This window comes from Coffea eugenioides, chromosome 5 (assembly GCF_003713205.1).
Source record: "Coffea eugenioides isolate CCC68of chromosome 5, Ceug_1.0, whole genome shotgun sequence".
Classification (NCBI taxonomy): Eukaryota; Viridiplantae; Streptophyta; class Magnoliopsida; order Gentianales; family Rubiaceae; genus Coffea; species Coffea eugenioides.
This window is the reverse complement of record NC_040039.1, coordinates 48,520,573-48,544,573: the sequence shown is the minus strand read 5'-3', so window position 1 is coordinate 48,544,573 and position 24,001 is coordinate 48,520,573. Positions and strand designations below refer to the sequence as shown.

At 38.4% G+C, this 24,001-nt stretch overlaps 3 protein-coding genes across 6 annotated transcripts; 2 read left to right on the top strand and 1 right to left on the bottom strand.

Annotated features, from left to right (window-relative positions):
- Positions 1-1,671: 1,671 nt before the first annotated feature.
- On the top strand, positions 1,672-8,298 carry LOC113770185 (probable serine/threonine-protein kinase At1g54610). The gene is made up of 8 exons (XM_027314576.1): positions 1,672-2,781; positions 4,513-4,797; positions 5,083-5,400; positions 5,755-5,982; positions 6,694-6,794; positions 6,969-7,083; positions 7,175-7,648; positions 7,806-8,298. Exons 1-8 carry the CDS (start codon positions 2,368-2,370, stop codon positions 8,010-8,012), a joined length of 2,142 nt encoding a protein of 713 aa, XP_027170377.1. The 5' UTR covers positions 1,672-2,367; the 3' UTR covers positions 8,013-8,298.
- Positions 8,299-10,900: 2,602 nt separating this feature from the next.
- LOC113769993 (protein SPA1-RELATED 4) lies at positions 10,901-17,440 on the top strand. 3 transcript variants are annotated; one of them, XM_027314338.1, is made up of 8 exons: positions 10,907-11,204; positions 11,493-12,526; positions 12,664-12,821; positions 13,480-14,419; positions 14,515-14,661; positions 14,796-15,107; positions 16,356-16,415; positions 16,876-17,440. In XM_027314338.1, exons 2-8 carry the CDS (start codon positions 11,693-11,695, stop codon positions 17,065-17,067), a joined length of 2,643 nt encoding a protein of 880 aa, XP_027170139.1. In that variant the 5' UTR covers positions 10,907-11,204; positions 11,493-11,692; the 3' UTR covers positions 17,068-17,440. The 3 variants fall into 3 exon arrangements, with proteins under 3 accessions (XP_027170142.1, XP_027170139.1, XP_027170141.1); XM_027314340.1 differs by lacking the exon at positions 10,907-11,204 and having other exon boundaries at positions 11,237-12,526; XM_027314341.1 differs by lacking the exons at positions 16,356-16,415; positions 16,876-17,440 and having other exon boundaries at positions 10,901-11,204; positions 14,515-14,707; positions 14,796-14,912.
- A 2,053-nt stretch (positions 17,441-19,493) lies between these two features.
- LOC113772132 (beta-glucuronosyltransferase GlcAT14B-like) lies at positions 19,494-23,264 on the bottom strand. Of its 2 annotated transcripts, XM_027316690.1 has the most exons (6): positions 22,766-23,264; positions 21,722-21,959; positions 21,205-21,586; positions 21,018-21,093; positions 20,809-20,924; positions 19,494-20,119 (listed from the first exon to the last, which is right to left on the bottom strand). In XM_027316690.1, exons 2-6 carry the CDS (start codon positions 21,776-21,778, stop codon positions 19,620-19,622), a joined length of 1,131 nt encoding a protein of 376 aa, XP_027172491.1. In that variant the 5' UTR covers positions 21,779-21,959; positions 22,766-23,264; the 3' UTR covers positions 19,494-19,619. The 2 variants fall into 2 exon arrangements, with proteins under 2 accessions (XP_027172491.1, XP_027172490.1); XM_027316689.1 differs by having other exon boundaries at positions 21,205-21,959.
- Between the last annotated feature and the right edge of the window lie 737 nt (positions 23,265-24,001).

Sequence of the window (24,001 nt, the reverse complement as noted above, 5' to 3'; positions counted from 1 at the left end):
GCAGAACGTGGAGCCCAACAAATAATAAATTGGCTAATCAATTCCAATTGATTGGTCTTCGACCAGTGGAGTGGTCCGGCCCCGGGGACGTGAATTTTGCCGGCAGTGTTCAACCACATGCCTGGCCAGGGAATAGACGGGGCATTTTTAGTTGAAACCATTAATAATAAATCTTCTTCATTCCATTCCATTAATTTTTAATTAAATTACTCGAAGAAATTGTTTATTCCGAGATTCACCTCACTAGTGATTTTCCACTGCGTTCTTTTTTCTTTTTTCAGTATTAATAATTATACAGAAAACATGCATAAGAATTAACTCCGCCGGTGATTCTCCTTTCAAACCGCCAATTTGCTCATAAGTTTATGAAATGCCAAATGTCTCTATCTAAGAGAGTTTACAGCAGTTAAGTATACAAAACAGCGAGCATTCTTCTAAACAAGTGACCATACGATGAGAGATCTTTCTTCCTGCTATCTCTCCATTCTCCTTCCTGTTTTGATACAAGTACAACTGGTGGTGATGATGACTCTCACTTTGACATCTCCGTTAACCAAAGCTGACGTCTTTCCTATGGCTGGATTTCCTAATGTCTGCTTACTTTTCTTTTTTGCATGTTTTGGAATTTAGAAAAATTTATCACATTTTCTACACTTTCCAATACGAGTCCTGCAATACCCCTCATGTTTTTGATTTTGCAAGAAAATATTTTTGACACATTATTCAGAATGACTCCACTCATAAAGAACGACTTTGATTTTAAATCAGACATTTTTAAAACGATAAATATACATGTAAAAATTTTCAAAATGAAGGAGGTAGTTTGTTTTTAGTATAGAATTTTTCATTCAAAATAGTCATTACTAACTTTTGATATAATTATCACTAATTTTCAATAACTCTTAATTTTTTGTGCTTACGAGTGAAAAAGATGTGGAGACAGATGCTAGGGCTAAAAAAATATATATAAATTATCACTTTCTTTTTAAGGTAACTTTCATTTCCTATACATTACTTTCTCGCAATTAGTGCTCTTAATCGAGTCGAGTCGAGCCGAGTATTTGCCTACCGAGCTTGGTTCGACTCAAGTTTAACTCGAGCCAAGCTCGAGCTCGCTTGATTAGGCGGATGAGTTTTGAAAAATGTTTGGACTCGACTCGCCAAATACGACATGTGACTCGAGTTCGAGTTCGAACTCAACTTGTTTATCACAAACGAGCCGAACTTGCACGAATCTACAATTTTCAATTTTTATGCTTTTGAATTATGAAATGACATATATACTCTTTATTATCGAGTCTAATCGAGCTATTCTGATAACAGACGAGTCGAACTTACTCGACTTGTTAATTAAACGAATATATTTCGAGTTCGACTCGTTTATCACAATTAAAGAGCCAAACTCGAGCCTTATCGAATCGAGCTCAATCGAACTTTCAAGTTGCTTGTTCCGTTTAATAGCTTTACTTGCAATTTATCTTCGCGTAACTTTCTTGATGTTTCTTCCCTTCCCATATGAAATTATTGGGGGAAAAAAAAGGGAAGTGTATTGTAAAAGGAGCACCATAACTGCCAGCATTATGGTACAATCATGGATTACTGCACGCCATAAAACACAACCAATCACACACAACGCTGCGCGTGGTTGTAGTGAGACCTGGGAAGAAGAATGTCGCCAATGGAACCCATCACGACTACTGCTAGCTTTCTCTCCGTCTCTCTCTCTCTCTCTCTCTCATCTTTCTCCTTTCCCTGAAAGGTTTAATAAAAAGCTGCCTCGGCCGTCAGAAATATATAAATTCTCACTATTATAACAGTAACAGACACACATTTGTACCACAAATTTTTTTAACTCCCTCACAAATTACTACAGTACTACTCTACTAATCTGTTTTCTCTCCCCCCTTCACTCTGTACATTCCAGTTACTACTGCACAATACAATTGCCCTAGATCCACCCTTACTTTTCCCCTTACCAAACTCTCCATACTCCTTTTCTGTATTGCAATTTCACTTAATTTCAGCTACACTCGCCAGATATCAATTTGAAGGTACTTTGAGCTGAGCCCATTTCAGTTTTCTTGCAAAATTGACTGATTTTTATGGTTGTTATGTTATATAAGCCGAATGGCATGTTTTTTGGTTAGTTTCTGACTTGGGTTTTATGAGAAATATCGGTGATGCGTGTGACAGACTTAGTTTGAGTTGAAATTTCCGACAAAGTTGGTTTCTTGGGGTGATTCTGGATTTTGAAGGAGACAATGGAAGAAGAGGAGTTAATGTGGGTAGGTATTGGTGTATTTGGTGCAAAGATGTGATTTGGGAGGTAGGTTCTTTTTGTGGGTTTGTGTATTTTTAGGGAGTGAAATGGGGTGTGTCTGCTGTAAGCCCTCTGCCATTGAGGATAGTAGGGAGAGTCCAAGGGAGAGGCTATCCAGTAAGACATCTTCAGATTTGAGAGTCCCGAGGGCAGTTTCTTCCAGAAGAGAAGATGGGTATAGAGTGAAAGATCGGCTGGAGAATAATGAAGGGAGGGTAGTTTTGATTGACAAGCAAATTAATGGTTCAGCCAGGTTGCATGGTGAGAATATTGAGAGGAAAAGGGAGAAGACTGAGTATATTGTTACAGCCTCTGGCCATCCTGGAGTGGGCAGAATGCCAAGAGCTACAGAAGGGGAGCAGGTTGCTGCTGGTTGGCCACCCTGGTTAGCTGCTGTGGCTGGTGAAGCTATCAGAGGATGGGTGCCTAGGCGTGCTGATTCTTTTGAGAAGTTGGATAAAGTACGCTTCTTTGTTGCACCAAGTTTTGGGATTATCCAGTAATATGGTTTGAGAAATGAGTAAATCAGTTGCATTTAATCTTTGCATGTCTTTTATTTGTTATTTCGCTTGCTATAAGTCAGTGTTGATGGAAGTTAAAATCCAATTTGGCTATATCAGATTGAGTACTTATTAGTTTGATAACAGAGTAATTTACACCGTCATATGAACAGATAATAAGATGGTTATTGATCCAGCCGCTTAAAATTCAGAATCAGATGGCCCATCTCCAGCTTTAACCCTGACAGAGTAATAGACCTCCTTGGTAACAAGCTTATCATTTTCCATGCCTTGTTCCTTTATACTAAGGAACAAAGTAGTCTGATGTGTGTCTATACTACGTTGCCCTCTTAAAAATGCTCATGCTTCCTAGACAGGTGTAGCTCGCAAAAAATTCTCCAAATTTTGAAGTGATTAGCCTAAACCAAGGTTTGTACTTACCAGGCAATAAAAAATTTGACTTTGATGGGTGCTATGAGAAATTGGTATGCTCACAATTTAAAAAAGTGCTAATTCTACTCATAGCAGTTGTGAATTGCTTTTGCTGACCAAATAGTTTGTATTTTCTTGAAATGGCTGAATGTGCATAATGTTCCTGACAATTTATCTGCTCTCCCCTGGCATCGAATCATTTAATTTTTCCGGCGGCTACTTGCTATAAGACCCCCATTCATTCATTGCTTTCTCTGCATCAATGAGCATGCGATATTGTTCAAATATGTACTTCACTTTCTTCTTATATTCTGTTCTTTACTATATTTGTGGTCTAGTTTAGGCCACATAGCTTTTACTTTTCGTTAACAAATTTTGACCCTAGGAATTAATATATCTTATTTGACCGAATCTGGAATTGTGATTTTGTTGAGTTAAATTTTATTTTGGTGTCCCATGGCAAGACACATTCTTAGGTGCATGAACAATCGATATTAAAATAGGTTATCTTCTTTTTGCATAGTTCTGTCTCCAACACTTCACCTGGTCCTTGTGTGTGGCATTTATAGTTACTGGACTTTAGACATGGAAATCATACTTTATAGTTAGTGCTCTATCAAGTTGTCTTTTGTGAAATTGCTGTAAGAACTTAAAGAGCAGCATTAGAAAATTAAGAAACTGAAGGAAAGAAGTGACTGACTAATGACAGAAAGATAAACGTAAAAAAGAAGGCTGAAATGTAGTAGATCATTCCTTTTTGATATTTGCCATTGGCAAGCTTTAAGATTCTTACCTTTTGACTGTACCTTTGATTAAAAAGTTGTCTTTCTTCAGTTTTAGCTCACAAATCTTAGGGTCTGCCAATTTATTGGAAACATTGTTTTGGAAGTTTGGTTAATCTTTTAGTACAAGACAAGTGAAATAATGGCCCATCTGCTAGGTGTATATGCTTGCTGACATAAGCTGCAGATTATCTCATAATCTTTACTCTGTGAAGATGATATTACCTCTTTATTTTTCCCTTAAGTTCAAGCATTTATTGATTCTACTGTTGCTGCACTTATCCAATCAAAAGGAAACAAGAGAAATAGAAGAGGGAAAAATATCTACTGATACTGAATTTTGCTAAATTGAGTAAGCTGCAGTCCTTTTATATACTAAAATGAATAGCTTAAAAATTGGGATCTATCCCTCTTCTTTTGTGTTAGTCAGTGATACTAATTGGTAGTCTGGATATTGATTGTTTTTCTATTTATGTAGATTGGCCAGGGAACTTATAGCAATGTTTATCGTGCTCGAGATCTTGATCAAGGCAAGATTGTGGCTTTGAAGAAGGTAAGGTTTGACAATCTGGAGCCTGAGAGTGTTCGTTTCATGGCTAGGGAAATTCACATTCTTCGCAGGCTTGATCATCCTAATATAATCAAGTTGGAAGGTCTAGTTACATCCCGGATGTCTTGCAGCTTGTACCTTGTTTTTGAGTACATGGAGCATGACCTAGCGGGTCTTGCATCACACCCAGGTCTAAAATTCACTGAACCACAGGTATTGACATTGAGCTTCAAATTGTGACTCAAAATCTTCTCTTATATTGTAGCATTGCTATTTTATTTTTCCCCTATTTTGATAAATAATTGTTACTCTTATTCAGATCTTCCGATATAGTAACGGCATCTTTTTACATCTGAATGAGACATATCTGTGCTATATGAGCACTAGACAAGGGAATGACATAAGGGTCATCATAATTCCCGAGTAAAACTGCACATTATTCTATTTGCTCCACTTGGATGCTTGGGATAATATAGTGTCTGGTTTATATATTTTTAGGTTAAGTGTTACATGCAGCAGCTTCTACGTGGGCTCGATCACTGTCACAGGCATGGTGTTCTGCATCGAGATATAAAGGGTTCCAATCTTTTAATTGACAATAATGGCATACTGAAAATAGCTGACTTTGGTCTGGCAAGTTTCTTTGATCCTCATCAGAGCCAGCCCTTGACAAGCCGTGTTGTGACTCTCTGGTACCGGCCACCTGAACTTCTACTTGGGGCTACTTATTATGGCTCTGCTGTGGATTTGTGGAGTACCGGTTGTATTCTTGCTGAACTTTATGCTGGCAAGCCTATCATGCCCGGACGAACAGAGGTATGTTAATTTGTTATTCTGCTTATGCCTAATATATAGGACCAATATCCAGATATGAAACAAGCCCCTTTGGAAATAGGGTATAGAGTTCTCTTTTGTGAGCATTGGTTCTCTCTCCCTCACTGCAAAACAAGAAAAAAAGAAAGGTGGAATGTTTATATTCTCATATAAAAGAAGCTTTATGAGAAAACCAAATGACAAGTTGCTCTCTTGAACCAATCTGTTAGTGAAATTGACAATAGTTAGTCATGAAATTTTGTATTTTTAACCTTTTAACTTGTGTTTTCGTCTTATGGTTTTTGCCTTGGCCCCTCCTGGGCATATTTGAACAGATATTTGCTTAAATCCTTGTAGGTTGAGCAGTTACACAAAATCTTCAAGCTTTGCGGTTCACCCTCTGAGGAGTACTGGAGAAAGTCGAGGTTACCTCATGCAACTATTTTTAAGCCCCAGCAACCTTATAAACGTTGTGTTGCAGATACATTTAAAGACTTTCCTGCACCAGCATTAGCTTTAATGGAGGTTCTACTATCTATAGATCCTGCTGATCGTGGATCTGCATCTTCTGCTCTCCAGAGTGAGGTATGAAGCTTTTTACAAACTATTGATGCAAGGTTGCCCTCTCTTTCCAGCAAAGACTGAAAGAGAAGAGAGCATGGAAGATCAATGAAGGACCTCGGGAAAACCAGAAACTTCTAATTAACAACTTAAAGGAGGTTAATAGGAGATTATAGGAATTAACTGTAAATGTTATGGAGCTTTGTAGAATTCCTCGCCAGCGCTCAATGTAGAATAATAATACCATTGAGTAACAGCAAGACCTGCAACATGGCGTTATTTGCATATTATAGTTTGAAAGTGTGTTGATTATTTGCATATGATCTCCATCTCTGCTCATGTTTTTGCAAGTTTTGGTTAAAAAAAAACAGCACATCTACGTATTTTCTCCAAAAAAAAAAAAGGCCCACTGAAGGCTTGGCTATCTACTATTCCAATAAATTCTATTTCTCGTTTCTCAATCCTATCCATTGGATGAAATTTAGTATCATAACTTACTGTTATGAACCATGTTATGCATTTTTATATGTAATTCACTGAATGCGTCCAATGGAATCCATGATATTACTTCATTATACTGTGTACCCATTCCATCAGTCATAGTTATGATAGATTTCATGGACTTGCATCAACAATTCCATCACCAATTCATTAGCTTATAATGACTTGTCAAAGAAATTTCCAAATCTTTAATTGTTGAAATTTTTGCTTAACCTGTCTAATTTGGTTTTGCAGTTCTTCATAACAAAACCACTTCCTTGTGATCCTTCGAGCTTGCCAAAGTATCCTCCCAGTAAAGAGTTTGATGCGAAAGTTCGGGATGAAGAAGCTAGAAGGTAAATTGAACGATTAAGATCAATTAATATTGTATTTTTATGTTATTAATATCAATGCTGAATTTTGAGTTTTTATTAGCACAAAGTGCCATGCTGTCTTGTTTATGCTTTAACAAATTTCTAAATGGTGAAAGTGGTGACTCAGTAGCTAACTTTGTTTTATGTTGTATACAGACATGCGGCAGCAGGAAGCAAGGGTCACAGGTATGATCAAGAACGGAAAGGGACAAGAGAATCTCGTGCTGTTCCAGCACCTGATGCCAATGCTGAATTAGTCCTTTCAATGCAGGTAACAACTGTTGTAATGTTTTTAAAGGAGGACCTCCTGCATTTTCTGTAAGGGCAAGCCCAAAATTTATGTGGTGAATTTCTGAACCCAGAAAAGACAAGGTCAGTCCAATTCCAAGAGCAGAAGCGAGATGTTCAACTCTCATCAGGAAGAAGTTGCTTCTGGTTTTCCTATTGACCCACCTAGACCATCCCAGGCTGTTGATGAAGCAAGCAATGATCCCCAGGGCAATCTCCATAAGAGGGGTTCCCATTCTGGCCCACTGGTACACCGGGCTGCCTGGGCAAAAGCTGGAAAGAATATGGAAGATGCTCCAAAGATTTCAAATGGAGCTGACTTGTCTGCAATGTCTGGTTTAGTTGCTGCAAGGAGGAGTGTGCTCTCTGAGGAACGCAGTGAGAAGTCTGGTCCTTCTCAGCAGGAAGTTCCCAAACTTATTGCAAGATTTCCCGGATCTTTCAAGGAGACATCGAATTCCTCAATGAAGCAAGATCAAAAGAATCAAGTGGTCACAGGATCTTATCAAAATGAGGATGGAAGAACCAGCAATAACGATCCCGTTCTGGTAAGAACTCTGCTGACATGATAGTTTTTAATTGCCACTATCGCATCCTTTATCGTCATAAAATGCGGAACCTCTAATTTGTTAGCGCTGTTCATAAATAAAGTTCTTGATGTTGATGTATTCATGTGCTCAAGACTTACTTGCTTTCTCTATTTAGATTGGGTACGGGTCAAAGGGCAATAAAATCCACTATTCAGGACCGATAATAGTACCATCAGGCAAAATGGACCAGATGATGAAAGATCATGATCGCCAAGTTCAAGAAGCTGTAAGACGAGCACGCTTGGACAAGGCAAAATTACGAAAATCTCAGGCTGATGGAAACCAGTTATCAATTAATTCACTATTTGTTTCTGGCCGATGAGTTGTTATTAGGCAAACTATACTGCAAAAAGGAAGGGAAGAGGCCACTCTCTGTTGTACAATTGAGATATTCTGGCTAAGTGGGAGGAGCTGTATAGGGGTAGTTCCACGAATATGGCTGGGGGCCGTTGTTTGGCCGGCCAGATGTAGAAGAATTAAATAGGAAATGTTGTAGTTCCCTCACTCCTGCTTAAGCTGTCATAAGCATTTTATTGTAGCTCAACAAACTCTGCATGCGAATAGTATCGGCCATTTTTATAGAGCTTGATTGTCAGTTTTAAATTGAACTTTATGGCTTGTAGCCCAGAATTTTCCAAGATGCTCGGATGTGAATATTGCAGGAAGCATATGCATTGATACAGCAGACTTATTAGGGGCAAACATGCAGCTTCCACAAAGGTGAATTTGCTCGTTTGGCTGGTCCAAAATCTGAATCGAGTTCTGCTGGTAATACAAACTGAAATAGATAGTCCTTGCTGCAATGCCAAGTTGAATCTGCTACCTGAGACAAAAGGAAAGCCTTTTCTTGCCAAATTTGCAAGTGTTGTTCACTTCATCTACAATGGCTTCCATAATATCAGTCTGGTATTCCATAAAACTGCATCTTTAGACTGTTCCAGGCTTGAATCCCAAGTTCAGAATCAACCACCTGATCAGAGGGCAAAGCTCCCACTTAGTGCAACACAAGAATTACACATAGAATCCCGCCAAGATCAGACCCAAACTCCAACTTTAGCTGTTTTTAGCATGCCCTTTCCTATTTTGGGCAATAGTTTACAAGTCGCACCCACATCTTTGATAAAAGTACCAAAGTTTCCCATTTTTTATTTTTCTGGTCCTTGGAAGGTTGCAATCGTCTAGTAAGGTCTGTGTATCTACCAATCCTTAACACAAAATCTCTTTAGCCTCCTCCTCTCCTGTAATTTAGGATTAATAGGTTATACAATAGTTGTCGTTTTCGAAAAAAAAAGGAACGTTGCAATCGTCATCTTGAAGATGACATTTGAGATTCTATGAAGTATACAATCTTATCCTATGTTAAACTTCCTGGCAAGTTGATATTTTCTATAATATTATGTAGATCAGTTTATTAAATCAATATTGAAGCACTTTTTATGAATATGGGAGATAGAAAATATGATTGAAATTTTTTTTTTTTTTTAAAAAAAAAGAGATTGAAAAACGTAATCTAATGAGTTTTTTTTTTTCCCATATAATTTGCTAACCCGGACACAAGTACTAATGCTAACAAACTCGGATCCTAAAACCAAATGGCTTTCATTATTCAAAGTTCAAACCTACTTGCCAATAGTTTATTTTAAACTCATTTATCTATACTTATTAGTACCATTTTCTTAGCCCCGGGCGTTTCACCAGCAAGGAAAGGTCCAAGAAGAGCTTCGTGTTTTTTTCCTTGCTTTTCCTTATCTGGTAAACTTCGAAAGCAGCATTTTGAAAACCCCAACCAAAAAAAAAACTAATTAATTACTCAGAAGACTACGTGCAGTTCCTGCGACCACGTCTTACTTAGTAGTATTAATCTCCATGTAATCACATTTCTCATCTACCAACAATAAATAATAATCAATCCCCATTCAAATATTAATCATATTAAAAAAGCTGCTCATTTCCGCCGCCCTTCACTCCGCCTCTCTCGGCCGCCGAACCACAATCCCACGCTACAAACAAACAAAGGAGAAACTTCACAAGCTCCACGATATTAGAGTAAATACAATATTGAACGACAAAAAATCGAAGCATTACACGGTCTGAACTCTGAACTTCCAACCTCGGTTACGAGCTCCAATGCTGTAGCGTTCGTGCTTTGAGCTCATAATTTCACCTGCGGTTAGTTTTCTTCAACCTAAAACCTAGATTTTTTTTCCTTTTTTTTTGAAAAAAAAAAACTTAAAGTTTCGATTTCTATGAACAGTTACGAAAAGGCGATTGTGCGCTTTTTTTGAGTTACCGAGAATTAACTCGGTTGTTTAGGTTTGGAAGTTTTTTAAGATTTCACAAAGGCAAAAGAAGCAAAAAAGGAACCTTCGTGACGACGGGCTTACAGGTGTAAAGGTTTGTTGCACTGCTCCTTTTTCTTTTAATAGTACGTTTTCCAATTCAATGTAATCATTTGCTCTCTAATTACTAGTAGATTATACCTGTGTTTGCATAATAACATATTGTTAGAATAGATGTGACGTTTCCGCTTAATTTCGTTCTCAGTTTGAACTTTAATGGTGATGAACAGGAGGGGATTAGCTTTAATGGGATTGTTAAATTACTTAATTCAGTTTGAGAAAAGATATGATTATGGTATACTCCTGCTATTAGTTTATAATAAAAAAATGGGTTCATCAGTCAAATGGTTTAACTTATTAGTACAGGAGGACTTAGTGAGAATCGGTCATTGGAAATTGGAGATACATCTGGGACTGTTCTCTGCTCACATCTTGAGTAGGAGTAATTCTATTTTACTCCTACTTTAATAAGAATCCATTTCAGACGACGCTAGGTCCACATTCCACAAGAGTGTTCAGTGAATTTACACTATTACCCCCCTTTCCCATTTCAGGGAGTTTGAGGATGCGAATCAGCCACGTATACGTGATGAAACTGAATCAGGAGTCAGTGGCATTGCAGATAACAAGTGGTCCCTAGGATTTCCAAAACAAAGAATAAACCAACGGACAACCAAATCTAGTTATGCTTGCTTATTACTACTTATTAGTATTCAATATATATATATATATATATATTGGGAGTACTGTACAATTTTAATGAAAATACGGACATTTCATGGCAATGCAATAGGTCAAGTACATCCTCAACCCGCAGGGCCTGAATTTTGTGTGAGGAAGGATTTTCTCTCTCTCTCTCTCTCTCTCTCTTTTTTTGCCGGGAGGGTGGTGTTAAATATTTCATATGTGGGTTTCCTTTTTTTTCCCACCTTCTTTTTTCTTTATTCTTTCCTTTTTGTTTTTGTTTGTTTGCTCTTGCAGTAGTGTTGGAGAGGAAAATACCTCTGTATTTTGTGAGGCTGTGGTGCTTCCTTTGGAAAAAGCACACCTGTTTTGTTTTTGTTAAAAGTTTCTAGTGTGTGGTTCGAGTTCTTTCGTTTGCTATTGCTTCATCTCAAACTCAACAAGCTCCGCGCAGCTTCTACCTTTCAGACTTTCCTTTTGGTGATAAACTGGTAGCTTGCTTTATCTCCATCTCTCTCTCTCTCTCTATGTATACGTCTGTGTATGTATGTACTTATGTTGTTGTGTTGATAAACAAGATTTTGAATGCATAATCATACTGCATGGTCACTACTTCTGGGCCGTATGAAATTTTCTTTCTAGCCTTTTTTTCTTCTGAATAGCGTTTATGGGATTTTCTTCTACGGGTTTTGTTTGTTGATGGAGTTTCACTTTCTTTAATGTGGAAAGTTCAAAGTTTGGTGCTTTATGCTCATTTCTACATCTCTTAACGTTCGCAGGAAGGTTTTGGTGTGGTAAAGTGATCACTGAGGTTTAGGGCAAATAAAAGGTTTTGGTGGTTTCTGTGGTTAAGATGTGTTTTTGATTCGAAAATGGCTGTGGTGGAAGTCAAAGAATGTGTTGAAGGTCTAAGATTTCTTCCTTTTCTTTGGCTTGGGTTTGTGTTTCTTGGGCTTCACCCTAGTAGAGGTGGAGACTAATGGAAGGTTCATCTGAATCTGGCTGGCAGAGGTCAGATAGCTCTAGGGGTTTAAATTCTTCTTCGGTTTTGGAGGGGAATCTTCGACTTGTTCGTGCCAACACTATCAGGTCCTCAGGAGATACGTCGTCTGAGTTTGGGTTTAGACCAGGAAGAAAAGTGAGGGAGAGAATTGTGCTACCTCATATAACTAACCAGTTTAAAACCTATACTGGGGGCTTCGAGGAGGGAGTAGCTCTGGACCCAGTTGTTCGTGCCATAGAATGTAATGATATCAGTCTGAGACAGTGGTTGGACAACCCAGAAAGAACTGTTGATGCTCTTGAATGCTTACACATATTTACTCAAATTGTAGATATAGTTAACCTGGCTCATTCTCAGGGAATAATCCTCCATAATGTGCGGCCCTCATGCTTTGTCATGTCCTCACTTAACCGTGTGTCTTTCATTGAATCTGCTTCTTGCTCGGATTCGGGTTCAGATTCGTTTGAGGAAGGAACAAACAGCCAGACGGCTGAGTTTAAAGGTGCGTCTTCGCCTTTGCCTTCAGACTTGCCCCAACGAGGAAGTCAGCTAGCTACTGAAAGCTTGCAACTTGAGATGAATCCCCTAAATGCATCTCGAATAGTATCTGAAACAAGTTGCATTAGGTCAAGCGCCGGACAGGCTGAGGTTGCACCAAATGATGACCAGACGGAAGAAAGGAAGCATTCCTTCCCAATGAAACATATATTGTTGATGGAAACCAATTGGTACAGTAGTCCAGAAGAAGTTTCTGGTGGCCCCAGTTCCAGTGCTTCAGACATTTATCGACTGGGGGTTCTTCTCTTTGAGGTTAGTATCAGTTACCGAGATCCTGAAATGACAACTTACTGTAAATCATGGTCTCCTCAGTTCAGTGTTGTATCGAATAATAAATAAGCTTGTGTTTTACCTCTTTCCTCTCTGATAAATATTTTGCTGATGAACAGTTGTTCTGCACATTTAGCTCGGTGGAAGAGAAAGGCGCAACTATGTCTAGTCTGAGACATCGTGTTCTCCCTCCTCAGTTGCTTTTGAAGTGGCCTAAAGAAGCATCATTTTGCCTATGGTTGCTGCATCCTGAGCCAAGTAGTCGGCCAAAAATGGGGTGGGATTTACTGCACTTTTACCATTTCAACTTCACCTGTTCCAAAGATGTTTTTGTTCTCTGCTGGTTGAAGTAATCCGCCATAATAGCCAACTTCTAAAAAGGATATATATGGATACTCTTAGTATGTTGTGTTCTATAGTGCTAATGGACTCGTCATACAAAAATCTGCTTTTTCAGAAACCCTAGTACATGTCATATTGGGTTTCCTGGAAGAGTGTGAAGCCAATTATGGCTTCTGGACTTGAAACGTACTTTAATCTCTCACTAAAATTTTTGTGATGTCTTGCAGTAGTTTGTTCTTTCCTTCTGTTGCATTTTGCTGCTTTGGATGTGTATTAGTCCTCAGACATTGCCAAAAGATTTAGAGAAAGGAGAGGGACAGGCCACTAGCATAAATTTATGGTCTGACTGATGCTTAAGCTTGTAATTCAGAAGTGCATGAGCACTACTGTTACCACTTAGTCTCAGGCTATTTCTACGCTAGTAACTAAGATTTTAAGGCTACCCTCAAGACTTGAGATGCTACCTCTCCTGGCTTTTATTGCAAAGTACATCCCTTGGTTGTCTTTGTGCCTTTGGATGGGTTCTCCCCAACATTTTATGCTTTCAATAATTGGTTATTTGTCTCGTTTCCATACTCAATCACATGATGCAGGGCGTTGTTGCAAAGCGAATTTCTAAATGAACCAAGAGACAACATTGAGGAGCGTGAGGCAGCAATAGAACTTCGAGAAAAAATAGATGAACAAGAGCTGTTGCTGGAATTTTTGTTACTATTAAAGCAAAGGAAACAGGATGCAGCAGATCACTTGCATGAAATGGTGTCCTTTTTGACTTCTGATATAGAAGAAGTCACAAAATTGCAAACTGCCCTTAGGATAAAAGGAGGCATAAGCATAGACCTGGCGAAGGATTCAGCTTCAGGGCCCCCTTCATCCAATACAGTAGATGAGGGTGATTCTGGTAGCTCAGGGTCGAGAAAACGATGCAGGCCTGGGCTTTATACCCATAATGCGGAGGAACTTGATGATCCTGTTCCAGAAAACCAAGCAACTATTCTTTCTAAAAGTTCCCGACTCATGAAAAACTTTAGAAAATTGGAGTCAGCTTACTTTTTAACTAGGCGGCGGGCTCTCAAACCATCTGGAAAAGTATATGCCAGAAGTTCTCCAATTAGTAGCGATGCAAGAGGATCAGTTGTAGTGACTGAAAGAAGTTCTCTCAGTAAGTTGTCATCAAAAGAACAATATAATGAGGATAGACAAAGTGGATGGATAAATTCATTTCTTGAGGGTCTGTGCAAGTATTTGTCATTTAGCAAGTTAAAGGTGAAGGCAGACTTGAAGCAGGGAGATCTTTTAAATTCTTCCAACCTTGTATGCTCCCTGAGTTTTGATCGTGATGGAGAGTTTTTTGCAACTGCTGGTGTGAATAAGAAGATCAAAGTCTTTGAATATAATTCGATTCTAAACAAAGACCGTGATATCCATTATCCTGTTGTTGAAATGGCTAGCAGATCAAAGCTAAGCAGTATATGTTGGAATGGGTATATTAAGAGCCAGATTGCTTCCAGTAACTTTGAAGGTGTGGTTCAGGTAAATCAAGAGACTTGAACTCCTGTCCACTCTTTTTTTTTTTTTAAGAATAAGAAAAAATTAAAAATTGGCTCGTCTCCTTGAGATATTTTCAGGTATGGGACGTTACAAGAAGTCAAATCTTTATGGAAATGAGCGAGCATGAGAGCCGTGTCTGGTCCGTTGACTACTCAGTAGCTGATCCAACATTGCTGGCTAGCGGGAGTGATGATGGTTCTGTTAAGCTCTGGAATATCAATCAGGCAATTCTATTTTTGCACTTGGTGGATGTCAGCTTTGAAACTAAACGTACTACAGTCATCTAATTGTTATTGCTGTATAGGTTGGGTTCTTGATGTGTAATAAGTTGTTTTTCTTACATGGGTTGCTACTGCAGGGAGTAAGCATCGGTACCATTAAGACAAAGGCAAATGTCTGTTGTGTTCAGTTTCCATTTGAATCCAGTCGTCGCCTTGCATTTGGATCAGCAGACCATAAGATATACTATTATGATCTACGCAATTCTAAGATGCCTCTCTGCACGTTGATTGGACACAACAAGACTGTGAGCTATGTTAAGTTCATAGATTCGACAACACTTGTGTCTGCATCTACAGATAACACATTGAAGCTCTGGGACTTGTCAATGTGCACAGCTCGGGTTCTTGATTGTCCCCTTCAGTCATTCACTGGGCACTTGAATGTGAAGGTAGAGCTTTTTGTTTTATTGCTTGATATTGTGTATCATTTTAGAAATTGTAGCTTGGTCTTTTAGTCAGGACGTTGAGCAAGTTGGGGACAGTTAAAGAGGTTAATTCTGATGATTGAATACCACTATGCTGTCTTTGTATTGAGTTTTTCCATTTTGTTTAGTAAAGTGGCCCTACAGAAATATCATGACTTAGTGTCTGCTATATCATTTCAATTCATTTGGTATTCTCATTGAAATTGATATATAACTAAAATTGTATGGTATAAAGTATGATAAGGTCAGGCAAATGTGTTAACAAATTTAGTTTTGCTATCATTGATAATTGATCTTTATTTAAAGCTAGTTTGGGAGTTCAGGATAGAAAAGAAAAGAAGAGAAAGGTTAAGTTATGAGAGAAAAGAAACGATAAGAAAAGAAGAGAGGAGATTTTAATGTTGTTTGGGAGTTTACAAAAGAAAGGAGATGATTTTGGACGCATTGGTCAATAAATATTCCATTCAATAGCTTCTCAAGGATAGAATGGGCAATTTAAAAATTTTTTTGTAGCCTTTCCGTAGCTTTCCTTTGCTTTCTGGCCGATTTGGGATGGAAAATTTTTTTTAACTGTAGCAGATCTTCTTCCTTCCAAATCAGCTGGGTTCTTTTCCTTTCTGTTTCGCTAAAACTCTCAAACGTGGGAAATAGCTACCTTTCTCTTCCCTTCGTTTCTTTTCCGCTCAAATCTCATCTCCCAAACTGGGCATTAGGGTTACAAACGGGACATTCTTTTCAGTTCTTTCAATTTTCATCTCATCTAAGCAGTGGAATTACTATAATGCATACAAGTTCTTTTTCATTATACCTTCCAAGGCCTGTTGAGATGATTAGTTCATTGTGAGAGGCAAAATACATATAGCTTTTGTATTCAGTATCTTCTTTTCCAACTATATTGAGAAAATAAAGTCTGGATGAGGTTTTGGGAGTGGTCTTTATCAGCAATTGATGTTATTTGGAATGAAATTATTAAAAAATAAGCAAAGAAAATAAGGTTGTTAGAAAAGAGAGGAAGAATGTGCATATGCATTGCTCCTAGCCTCCTAACACACACCCCCCCCCCTCTCCTTCTGTTCTCCCTCTAGTTTTTCATATTCATTGATTCATTTTGTTGCATATGCATCTTGATCATTAAGTTGAGGTAAAACCCAAATTCTGCTTATAGAAACATCTATGGTTTTCATCCTTAATGTGGATACATCTTTGTTGCAGAACTTTGTTGGCCTATCTGTATCTGATGGTTACATTGCAACGGGATCAGAGACAAATGAGGTATCCCATGCTTTGCACAGCAATTTACACGATCTAATTTTGATTTCTGCTGTAGTTATGTATGATTGTCCTTGGTTTTTCTTCCTTAAACTCTGCATTGCACTGAAAGTTTCTCTGCTTTGTATGCTACTAAATGCCTCAAGAATGTCTAGTCATAATTACCTTTTCTGGTCTTGGAAGGGTCGGTTCACATTTACTTTGTTCCTGAAAAGTCAGTTTGAGTTCACATCTGTTGCCGGCACTTCCCCCTTCACAGCTCTATGTGATGATTACGAAAGGTCGAATTACTGCGGTGGAGTTACCGTCGTTTGTTACATCCCATGTTTGTTCTGTCATATTCCTCCTGTCCCTCACAAAATCTTTTAAGCCAATTTACTCGTATGTTATATGGTACAGCAGTGAATGATCACCTGTTCAGTGATTGGTAAATGTAGTTTTGTCTTTGGTTTTCTGGTTGCAGGTTTTTGTATACCACAAAGCTCTTCCCATGCCTGCGTTGTCATATAAATTTAACATCACGGATCCGCTTTCGGGTGATGAAGTGGACGACAGTGCACAGTTTATCTCCTCTGTGTGTTGGCGTGGTCAGTCATCCTCCACCTTAGTTGCTGCTAACTCCACGGGAAATATCAAGTTGTTGGAGATGGTTTGAGCTAAGTCTTAAGAATTAATTCCAAAAAAAAAAAAAGAGAGAGAAAATGGAATACAGCATCAGCGGAAACACAGATTAAAAGAGTAGCTTATACCCAAGGAGCATTTTATCGAGGCCTGCTTCACTGAAGGTTGAAGTCACTAGGAACATCAACAGCAGCCTGCAAAACAAATTTTTGCCTTTTAGTAGAATAGCGGATGGTTAACCGGAGCACTGAGATTCGTCATTGTTCAAGTGTACTGTAGATAAGAAATAGAAAGAGGAGCCCGAAAGGAAGATAAAACGCTGATTTTTCTATGTATATTCTTGTAATTTTTAGAATTGCAATCATTGATATAGAATATACTATATATGTATTATGATATTGACTCAATGGATGGCAGTAGCGACTCAGAGCAATAATCCTGTGGTCAGAACAATTTCACTCTATAAACCTAAAATACCTTTACACAGGCAATGACCTACTATTATTATTTACCTCCATGGCTTTGGTACTCCAGCCCTCTCCCCGCTCCCATCTCCCTTCCAATCTGAAGTAAAGAGTCTCCCCATTTCTCTCCCAACTTCCTCCTCCAAGATGTGAAGAAGAAAGGACTGTCGAATCTCGACATTCTATGTGAAATTTGTTCTGATCTTATAATTGCTATACCAAGAGGAACAATTTGATGCATTGGATGGTGATTTTGGTTTAAATTCTGAACTTCTTTTGTCTCAATCATTCAGGTGTGTATGTTTGGAATGGGAGGATTGGTGGCTTGATGTACGCCGTTATCTGGGTCAAATAAAGAGGGGAAGTGGTAAAGGAGGTTCCTAAAGATGGAAATGGGTTTATAATTCCGAACCTCTTTTAGCAGCTCTTCGGCCATAGCCAAAGACAAACTAACTTTTGATTGGTCAAATTTGATCTGCCACAGTTGCGTGGCATTAGCGACCCAAAAGATGTTGGTTATTACAGTTAGTGAAGCCAGTGCTTTGACACAAGAAATTAAAATGTATCGAATGTACCAGAACTTGAAGAAGAACAGCCAAAGGAAAATAAAATTTGAATTGAACTGAATAATTGATTCACGATAGTGATGGCGACACTCTTGAGAGATAAGTATGCGAGGTTTTTTTTTTTTTTTTTTTTTTTTTTGGGGTGGGGGGGTCCTCACGCTAGTTAGAAAATTTTCTGGTGAGACAGAAAATTTGCGGTGTCCACGTCGTCAACTAAGAGATGGCAATTGGTAACTTACATCCATGGAATCCGGGTAAACCAGGACAAATTAAATGTTTGATCGGTGTCATCTATTACAATGTGATATACATATATCACATTTGTGTGTGTCATAAGTTTTTTGTTTTTATTATTTTTAAGATGTGGTTTATCACAGTGTGGTATACCCTATTCTAGAATTTGCCTTGTTACTGGTATATCACATGTGAGAAAAGCATCTTTCCATGAGAATGAATGTAGGGTTATATTACTGACTCGAACTTCTAGAAACGTGACATTCTTTCTGGTGGGTGACTTCTTTTCAGGTGATTGTAAGGGCAAAGAGGCCACCAGTATGCAGATGCGAGTACCGTGTCCGCTTATTATGTCCATCCAATCCCCACCGACAACTGGAAAGTATAAAAAGTTAATAGAAAATGAGTTTAAAAGTGTTTTTTTTTTTTTTTAATATCATTCGGTACCATCTATTCTACTTCTACGCTGAGCTCATTAGAGAATCAACGAAAACTGAATCACCATCGAATCAGACGGATGCACTACACACTCGTATAGATTTAGAGAGGTCACATACATTAACAAGTGATAGAATGCAAATTTTGAACATTTGATCTCCCACGCCACCGAGACTTTAGTCTTTGGTGGTAACAAACAGCGTAACTAGTGTGAAGTTCGGCTCCTTCTTTTTCTCAACAATTTTTATTTTTAAATTTTTGAGCTTGATTTGGCTCGAACTCTAACTTATTGGACTCGAATTTGAATTTGAATTTGAATTTGAATTTTACATTAAGAATCTCTCGAGTTTAAACTTGATACCATTAATTAATAAATTAATATGAGTTCTACTTAATTATGCCAAAATTGGTCTAGATTCATTCAGAACCCTAGTCATCAATACTATATAAAGATTGCGTCGGCTGAGTGGCCGAGCGACTTTTGTTGTTGATAAAGTTTTGCGTCGGCTGATCTGTAGACTGGCCCTTTCTTCAACGCCCTTCTTGTTTTTTTAGTGTCTTAATCAATTTACTCCGTTCGTCAACTGTTTGCCAACAAGAAATCGTCAAAAAATGACGCGGATGTAATTGTTTTCAACAAGTGACCACGAATACAGATCCAAATCCTCGCATAAACGGACTAGGAACATGTACGGTGATGCCAGAAGCAGGTATTATTACCATTGCAGTCGAGAAAGCTGCGTTTTTACGATCAAGAAAAATGATGTTAACTGTGCAGTGTCATTGATATAATACTCCAGCTTCCAACAAAGAATCGTTGGGGCTTATGGAAGTAAATTTAGCTTGCCCTTTTTAATCTGCAAGCAAGAATGATACACTATAATCTACTTACACTGATTCTCGCTAAATCTTGGGGACAAAACTATATTATCTACTAGACCGCGCAGGCGTTCAGCACCAGGGCCTGGTTTCAGCTTCGCAGGATTTCCAACCTTCGAGCAACGAGGTTTACCGCGGCACCAGCCACCGGGTGTGAAGCTACCATTTTTGCGACCGAGGAACTCGTTATCAAGTTTATCTAATACAGGATCATTTGCCCTGAACTTACGAGCAAATGGAGCACCGCTTGCAATCATTGGAGCTGTGTCATTCAGGTGGAGGGTTTTCGGATGCTGTTTTGGGGGATTATCCCAAGCTATGTAGTGCATGTCATGGTTGACAATAGTGGGTACAAATTCTGGGGCATTGCAAACAACTGTCTGAAAATAGCCCTCAGGAGAGGACACAAAATTTGTATAGTACATAAGTAGAGTTCTAGGAAGGTTATCCCAACCCCAGACGCAGTACTCCACAAAAGCACGCGACAGGATCATCCATGCAGAACCTGTAAAAGAGGGAATATGTGTAAAGCTAGGCCACAGCTCTTAGAAAATGATAAAAATAGGTAAAATCTCTAGAGAGAAACGTTTCAATCCTAAAACCTCAACCTCACCAACAGTTTCCGTTCCATGTTTCAGAAAAAAGATTATTACAACAAAAGTTCCGACAGAGCACAATTTGCAATAAGTTTTGTTTTGTGTATTTGCCTACATGTCCTTCAGAACTCTTTTACGAGTTACTGCAATCAGCAATTTCAATACACAAAACACTGTAGACAGATACTGCAAGGATAAAATTGAAAGAAGGTTGTAAAGAGAGAGATAACATTGATAGGAAATAAGAAAAGCAGGGTGGTCTGCAGAAAAGTTGGAAAAGATATCAGCCTAATTTCCCAGTAAGAGAAAGACATATGCAATAAGCAACTGAACTACCCATCAGGGATACAAGCTAACTCAATATGCTGTATGGCTGAGAAAGGAACTATGCAGAGGAAAGAAGATATCAGAATATGGAGAAAGACAATTATCCAAGCGGAGGAAAAGCAATGATTGAATTGGACGGTCTATAGGAAAATACAATTTGGGCATGGTAAGAGGCTAGGTTTGGCTTTCAGGACCACTTCTTTGGCAGAGGGGCACTTATCTTGACATGGTACATCGGCACATAAAATTTGCCATATTGAAAAAAACTAACCAGTAAAGAGCTTAAATGAAGTGGGCAAAGTTCTCTTAGGTTGGACCCAGAATATATCAGACTTTGTGTCCTGGTAGAGCCCGGGATCCACGACCAACGGCATTGCCCTGTGATTCCTGAAACACAACCCAATGGAATGGTATTAGGTGCTGATATTCATTTCTTGATAGATGCATGAGCCGAACAAAAAACGCACCAAGAGAGCTTACTCTTTCCAGCCCAATCGGCTAGTGTGCTCGATGAAATTCAAATCCCGCCTTAAACCAGTAAAGGTATGCAGAAGATCTGCAAGGGCAAAATAGAGAAATCAAGGACTTGAATGAAATGAAGAACAATAAGAGCAATCTCCAGCACAAACACTTCAATACCAATTGGTGAATTTCCAATAAAACTAACCATCTTGAGTCACCAATGGGTAGTCTGAAGCACTTAGGTTAATAAACCAATCCCAATCCTTGTGTCTCTTGAGAAGAATGGCACAAGCGTGAAGCGTATTAGAGACCATGGTGGGCCCTCTATAAGTAACCATGTTAGCCTTTTTAATCATGAATACATTCCCAACCTTAGAAAATATGGGATTTTTCTCAACCCGGGAAGCAAGCTCCAGCCTCTCCTCTGCAGGGGATTCCAGGTCCAAATGTACAACATAATAATTCCGTGGATGATACAATGCATGGAGAGTTCTCCAAAGCTTTTCTAGATCACCTCTTGATCCTGATACCAGATACGCAAAACGCGGAACTGGTGGAGCAGCTGGAGGTGGTGGAGATTGGTTAACCTTTGCTTCAACAAATAATTGGCTCGTTTGATTAGCAGTTGCACGAGAGGGGAACATTGAGAAGATTGAGTTGATGCTTTGCAATGATGAAACCATCCCCATATTGAACGAGGTTGCAATAAGGAAAAGGCATACCAGTGAACTGATTGCAAGAGGAAAAACCCATCTCTTCTCCATGTTCAAGGACCCCATGGCTGAAGTCTATCATGAGTTCAGTTTGCCTCACTTTCTCATCAATTCAGCAACGAAATGTAATTTACTGTCACTGGTCCTTAATGGATTTTTATTGGACTCTACTTTCTGAACCAAATGGCCAAAGAAGGATCAATGCCGCTTTGGAGTGGGTACGGTAATTTGTAGCTTTCCACAATAGCTGATCAATCATGGTTCAAAATAAAACAAAAGCTTAGTCTATGCCTATTTAAATAATCAGCATGATTAAAAAAACTCGAGCCCTCCGTAAACAACTAAACAGAGAGATAATTTAGTCGGAGTATTCACCGTTAAGTAATTAAATAGACAGAAAAAGACGGCCATATTACGTCAGGAAAATCGAAAATGGTTAGCAGACCAAACAACAGAGCCAGCAATAAGGCCACAAACTTATCATGCAGGAGCTGATAAACATGTAGTTTCTTTCATCAATTTTCATTTAAGAAAGTAAAAGAAAGAAATGCTAAATAAATCACAGAGAGGAGGAAAAAAAAAAAGAATTTTCCCAAAGTCAAAACAAAATGCTATTCATATTCGTTCCTCACTAGGATTAAAATCTCAATAACCGGACAAACTATTAGCAACAAGAAATTTTGATTTCCCAGCACGACTAAATTGTAATACATGAACCGTTTAATTGTATAAAGACGTTCTGAAAAACCCACTTCACAAAAATCCAATCTTAAATTCAGTACATTAAGAGTTCTAAAACAAGATCCTGAAACTCAGCAAAAAATCTTAGTGAAATCCGCCTCAGAACTTCAGAAATCATTCCAACCAGCAAAAAGACTAAAACCCATTTACAGCAGACAACAACAGAAAAAATAACAGCATTAAAAGGAATGAATCCGTCACGTTCACTTGCGAGGTTCACACGTTCGTGCTGTTTGTGCGTGTGAAAGGGGGAGAACGGCGAGAAGGAAAGAGAAAACCTTTTTCTTTAGGCAATTGTTTAACGTGTCGTACCTTTCCAGTCTTCCTTGCACGTAGAATGGATTACAGACAGAGATAAGAAAAAGACAATCTTTTCATAAAGATACAGACTCTCCGATCAAAGAAAGCTGGAGAAGACAAAATTTTGGTCTGTGATTCTAGGAGTAAGGAAATAATAAGGTTGTGGGGTAATGTTTATGTTTAATAGTCGTAAAAGTTATAATACCTCAGACAGAAATTGGATAATTGGTATCAAAATTTAATCTTTGGACAAGGGTTGGAGGTGGGAAGAGGAAAAGGTTTTTGGGTTGAGATTGGAATCAGATTCTGTTACAGAATTTGAGGGGAAAAGAGCATAATATGGTTGGAGGAGGAGCGAGAGATGGGGAAGAAGGTGGCGAGGAGTGACCACTGAGTCTACAGGTCTAATTACTAATAGTACGGCTGGTACTAATTGAGGAGTCGGGATTCTTGACAAAATAGATTTATTGATCGGAGGGAAAGGTCGGATTCTGAATTCAGATGGGAATAGTAGCACTGCTTTCCTAGAAGCCTAGTCCCATTTCCCCATCCCTATTGCAATTAGCCAATAACAATTTTTACTGCTCCATTTTCTCCTTGGCATTGTTGGTTTTAATTAGCTTCACAAAACTGAGACGGCTGACAACTTAGCTTTAGCCTGAGCCCACCATCTTTCTTTAACTGTTTCCTTATTTGTCATGTTTAGCATGGCATTCGTGTCTTCGCTCCTGCACGATTTCCTCTCTTTTCTTGTTTTCATTCTTTTGCTTGCCGTGGTAAATTTTGGCGTATTGGGTTTTTTTTTTTTTTTATGTTTCCAAGTAATCTTGTACACTAGCATGTACTTTATGAAGTAGTAATTATTTAGTGTGCATCATGCATCGCATTCAATTGTTTGGTTTGTACAGAATATAGAGAAAACAGAGGATGTTTCCAGTTTTGGCTTTTAATTTTCGGTTTGTACATGCATGTTCTAACAGAAGATGCTTCTTCATGTAGATGATAGGTGTATTAAGAATTTTAACTGACTACATTGTATATCACTGTGGAAATGATATAAGCCTCGAGTGTGGGGTAAAACTTGCCTCTATAAATTTGACGTTTGATGGAGAATATTCCCAAACATTCTATAGTTATGAAGCCATTTGATTAAATTCAATCAAGAATCTCTGTATAGCTCCCCTAATTTCTATTTTGATATGTAAAACCATTACGTAAAAATGTATCTTCTTTTCCATATCCAGAAAA

Excerpts from the sequence above, each read along its gene's own strand:
- LOC113770185 (XM_027314576.1), top strand. The coding sequence starts at position 2,368 with ATGGGGTGTGTCTGCTGTAAGCCCTCTGCCATTGAGGATAGTAGGGAG. Across the intron at positions 6,795-6,968 it reads CGGGATGAAGAAGCTAGAAG|ACATGCGGCAGCAGGAAGCA; the intron begins GTAAATTGAACG and ends TGTTGTATACAG. Across the intron at positions 7,649-7,805 it reads GCAATAACGATCCCGTTCTG|ATTGGGTACGGGTCAAAGGG; the intron begins GTAAGAACTCTG and ends TTCTCTATTTAG.
- LOC113769993 (XM_027314338.1), top strand. The coding sequence starts at position 11,693 with ATGGAAGGTTCATCTGAATCTGGCTGGCAGAGGTCAGATAGCTCTAGG. Across the intron at positions 12,527-12,663 it reads TGGGGGTTCTTCTCTTTGAG|TTGTTCTGCACATTTAGCTC; the intron begins GTTAGTATCAGT and ends GCTGATGAACAG. Across the intron at positions 14,420-14,514 it reads ACTTTGAAGGTGTGGTTCAG|GTATGGGACGTTACAAGAAG; the intron begins GTAAATCAAGAG and ends AGATATTTTCAG.
- LOC113772132 (XM_027316689.1), bottom strand. The coding sequence starts at position 21,778 with ATGGGGTCCTTGAACATGGAGAAGAGATGGGTTTTTCCTCTTGCAATC. Across the intron at positions 20,925-21,017 it reads AGCCGATTGGGCTGGAAAGA|GAATCACAGGGCAATGCCGT; the intron begins GTAAGCTCTCTT and ends GTTGTGTTTCAG. Across the intron at positions 20,120-20,808 it reads TTCATTTAAGCTCTTTACTG|GTTCTGCATGGATGATCCTG; the intron begins GTTAGTTTTTTT and ends CCTCTTTTACAG.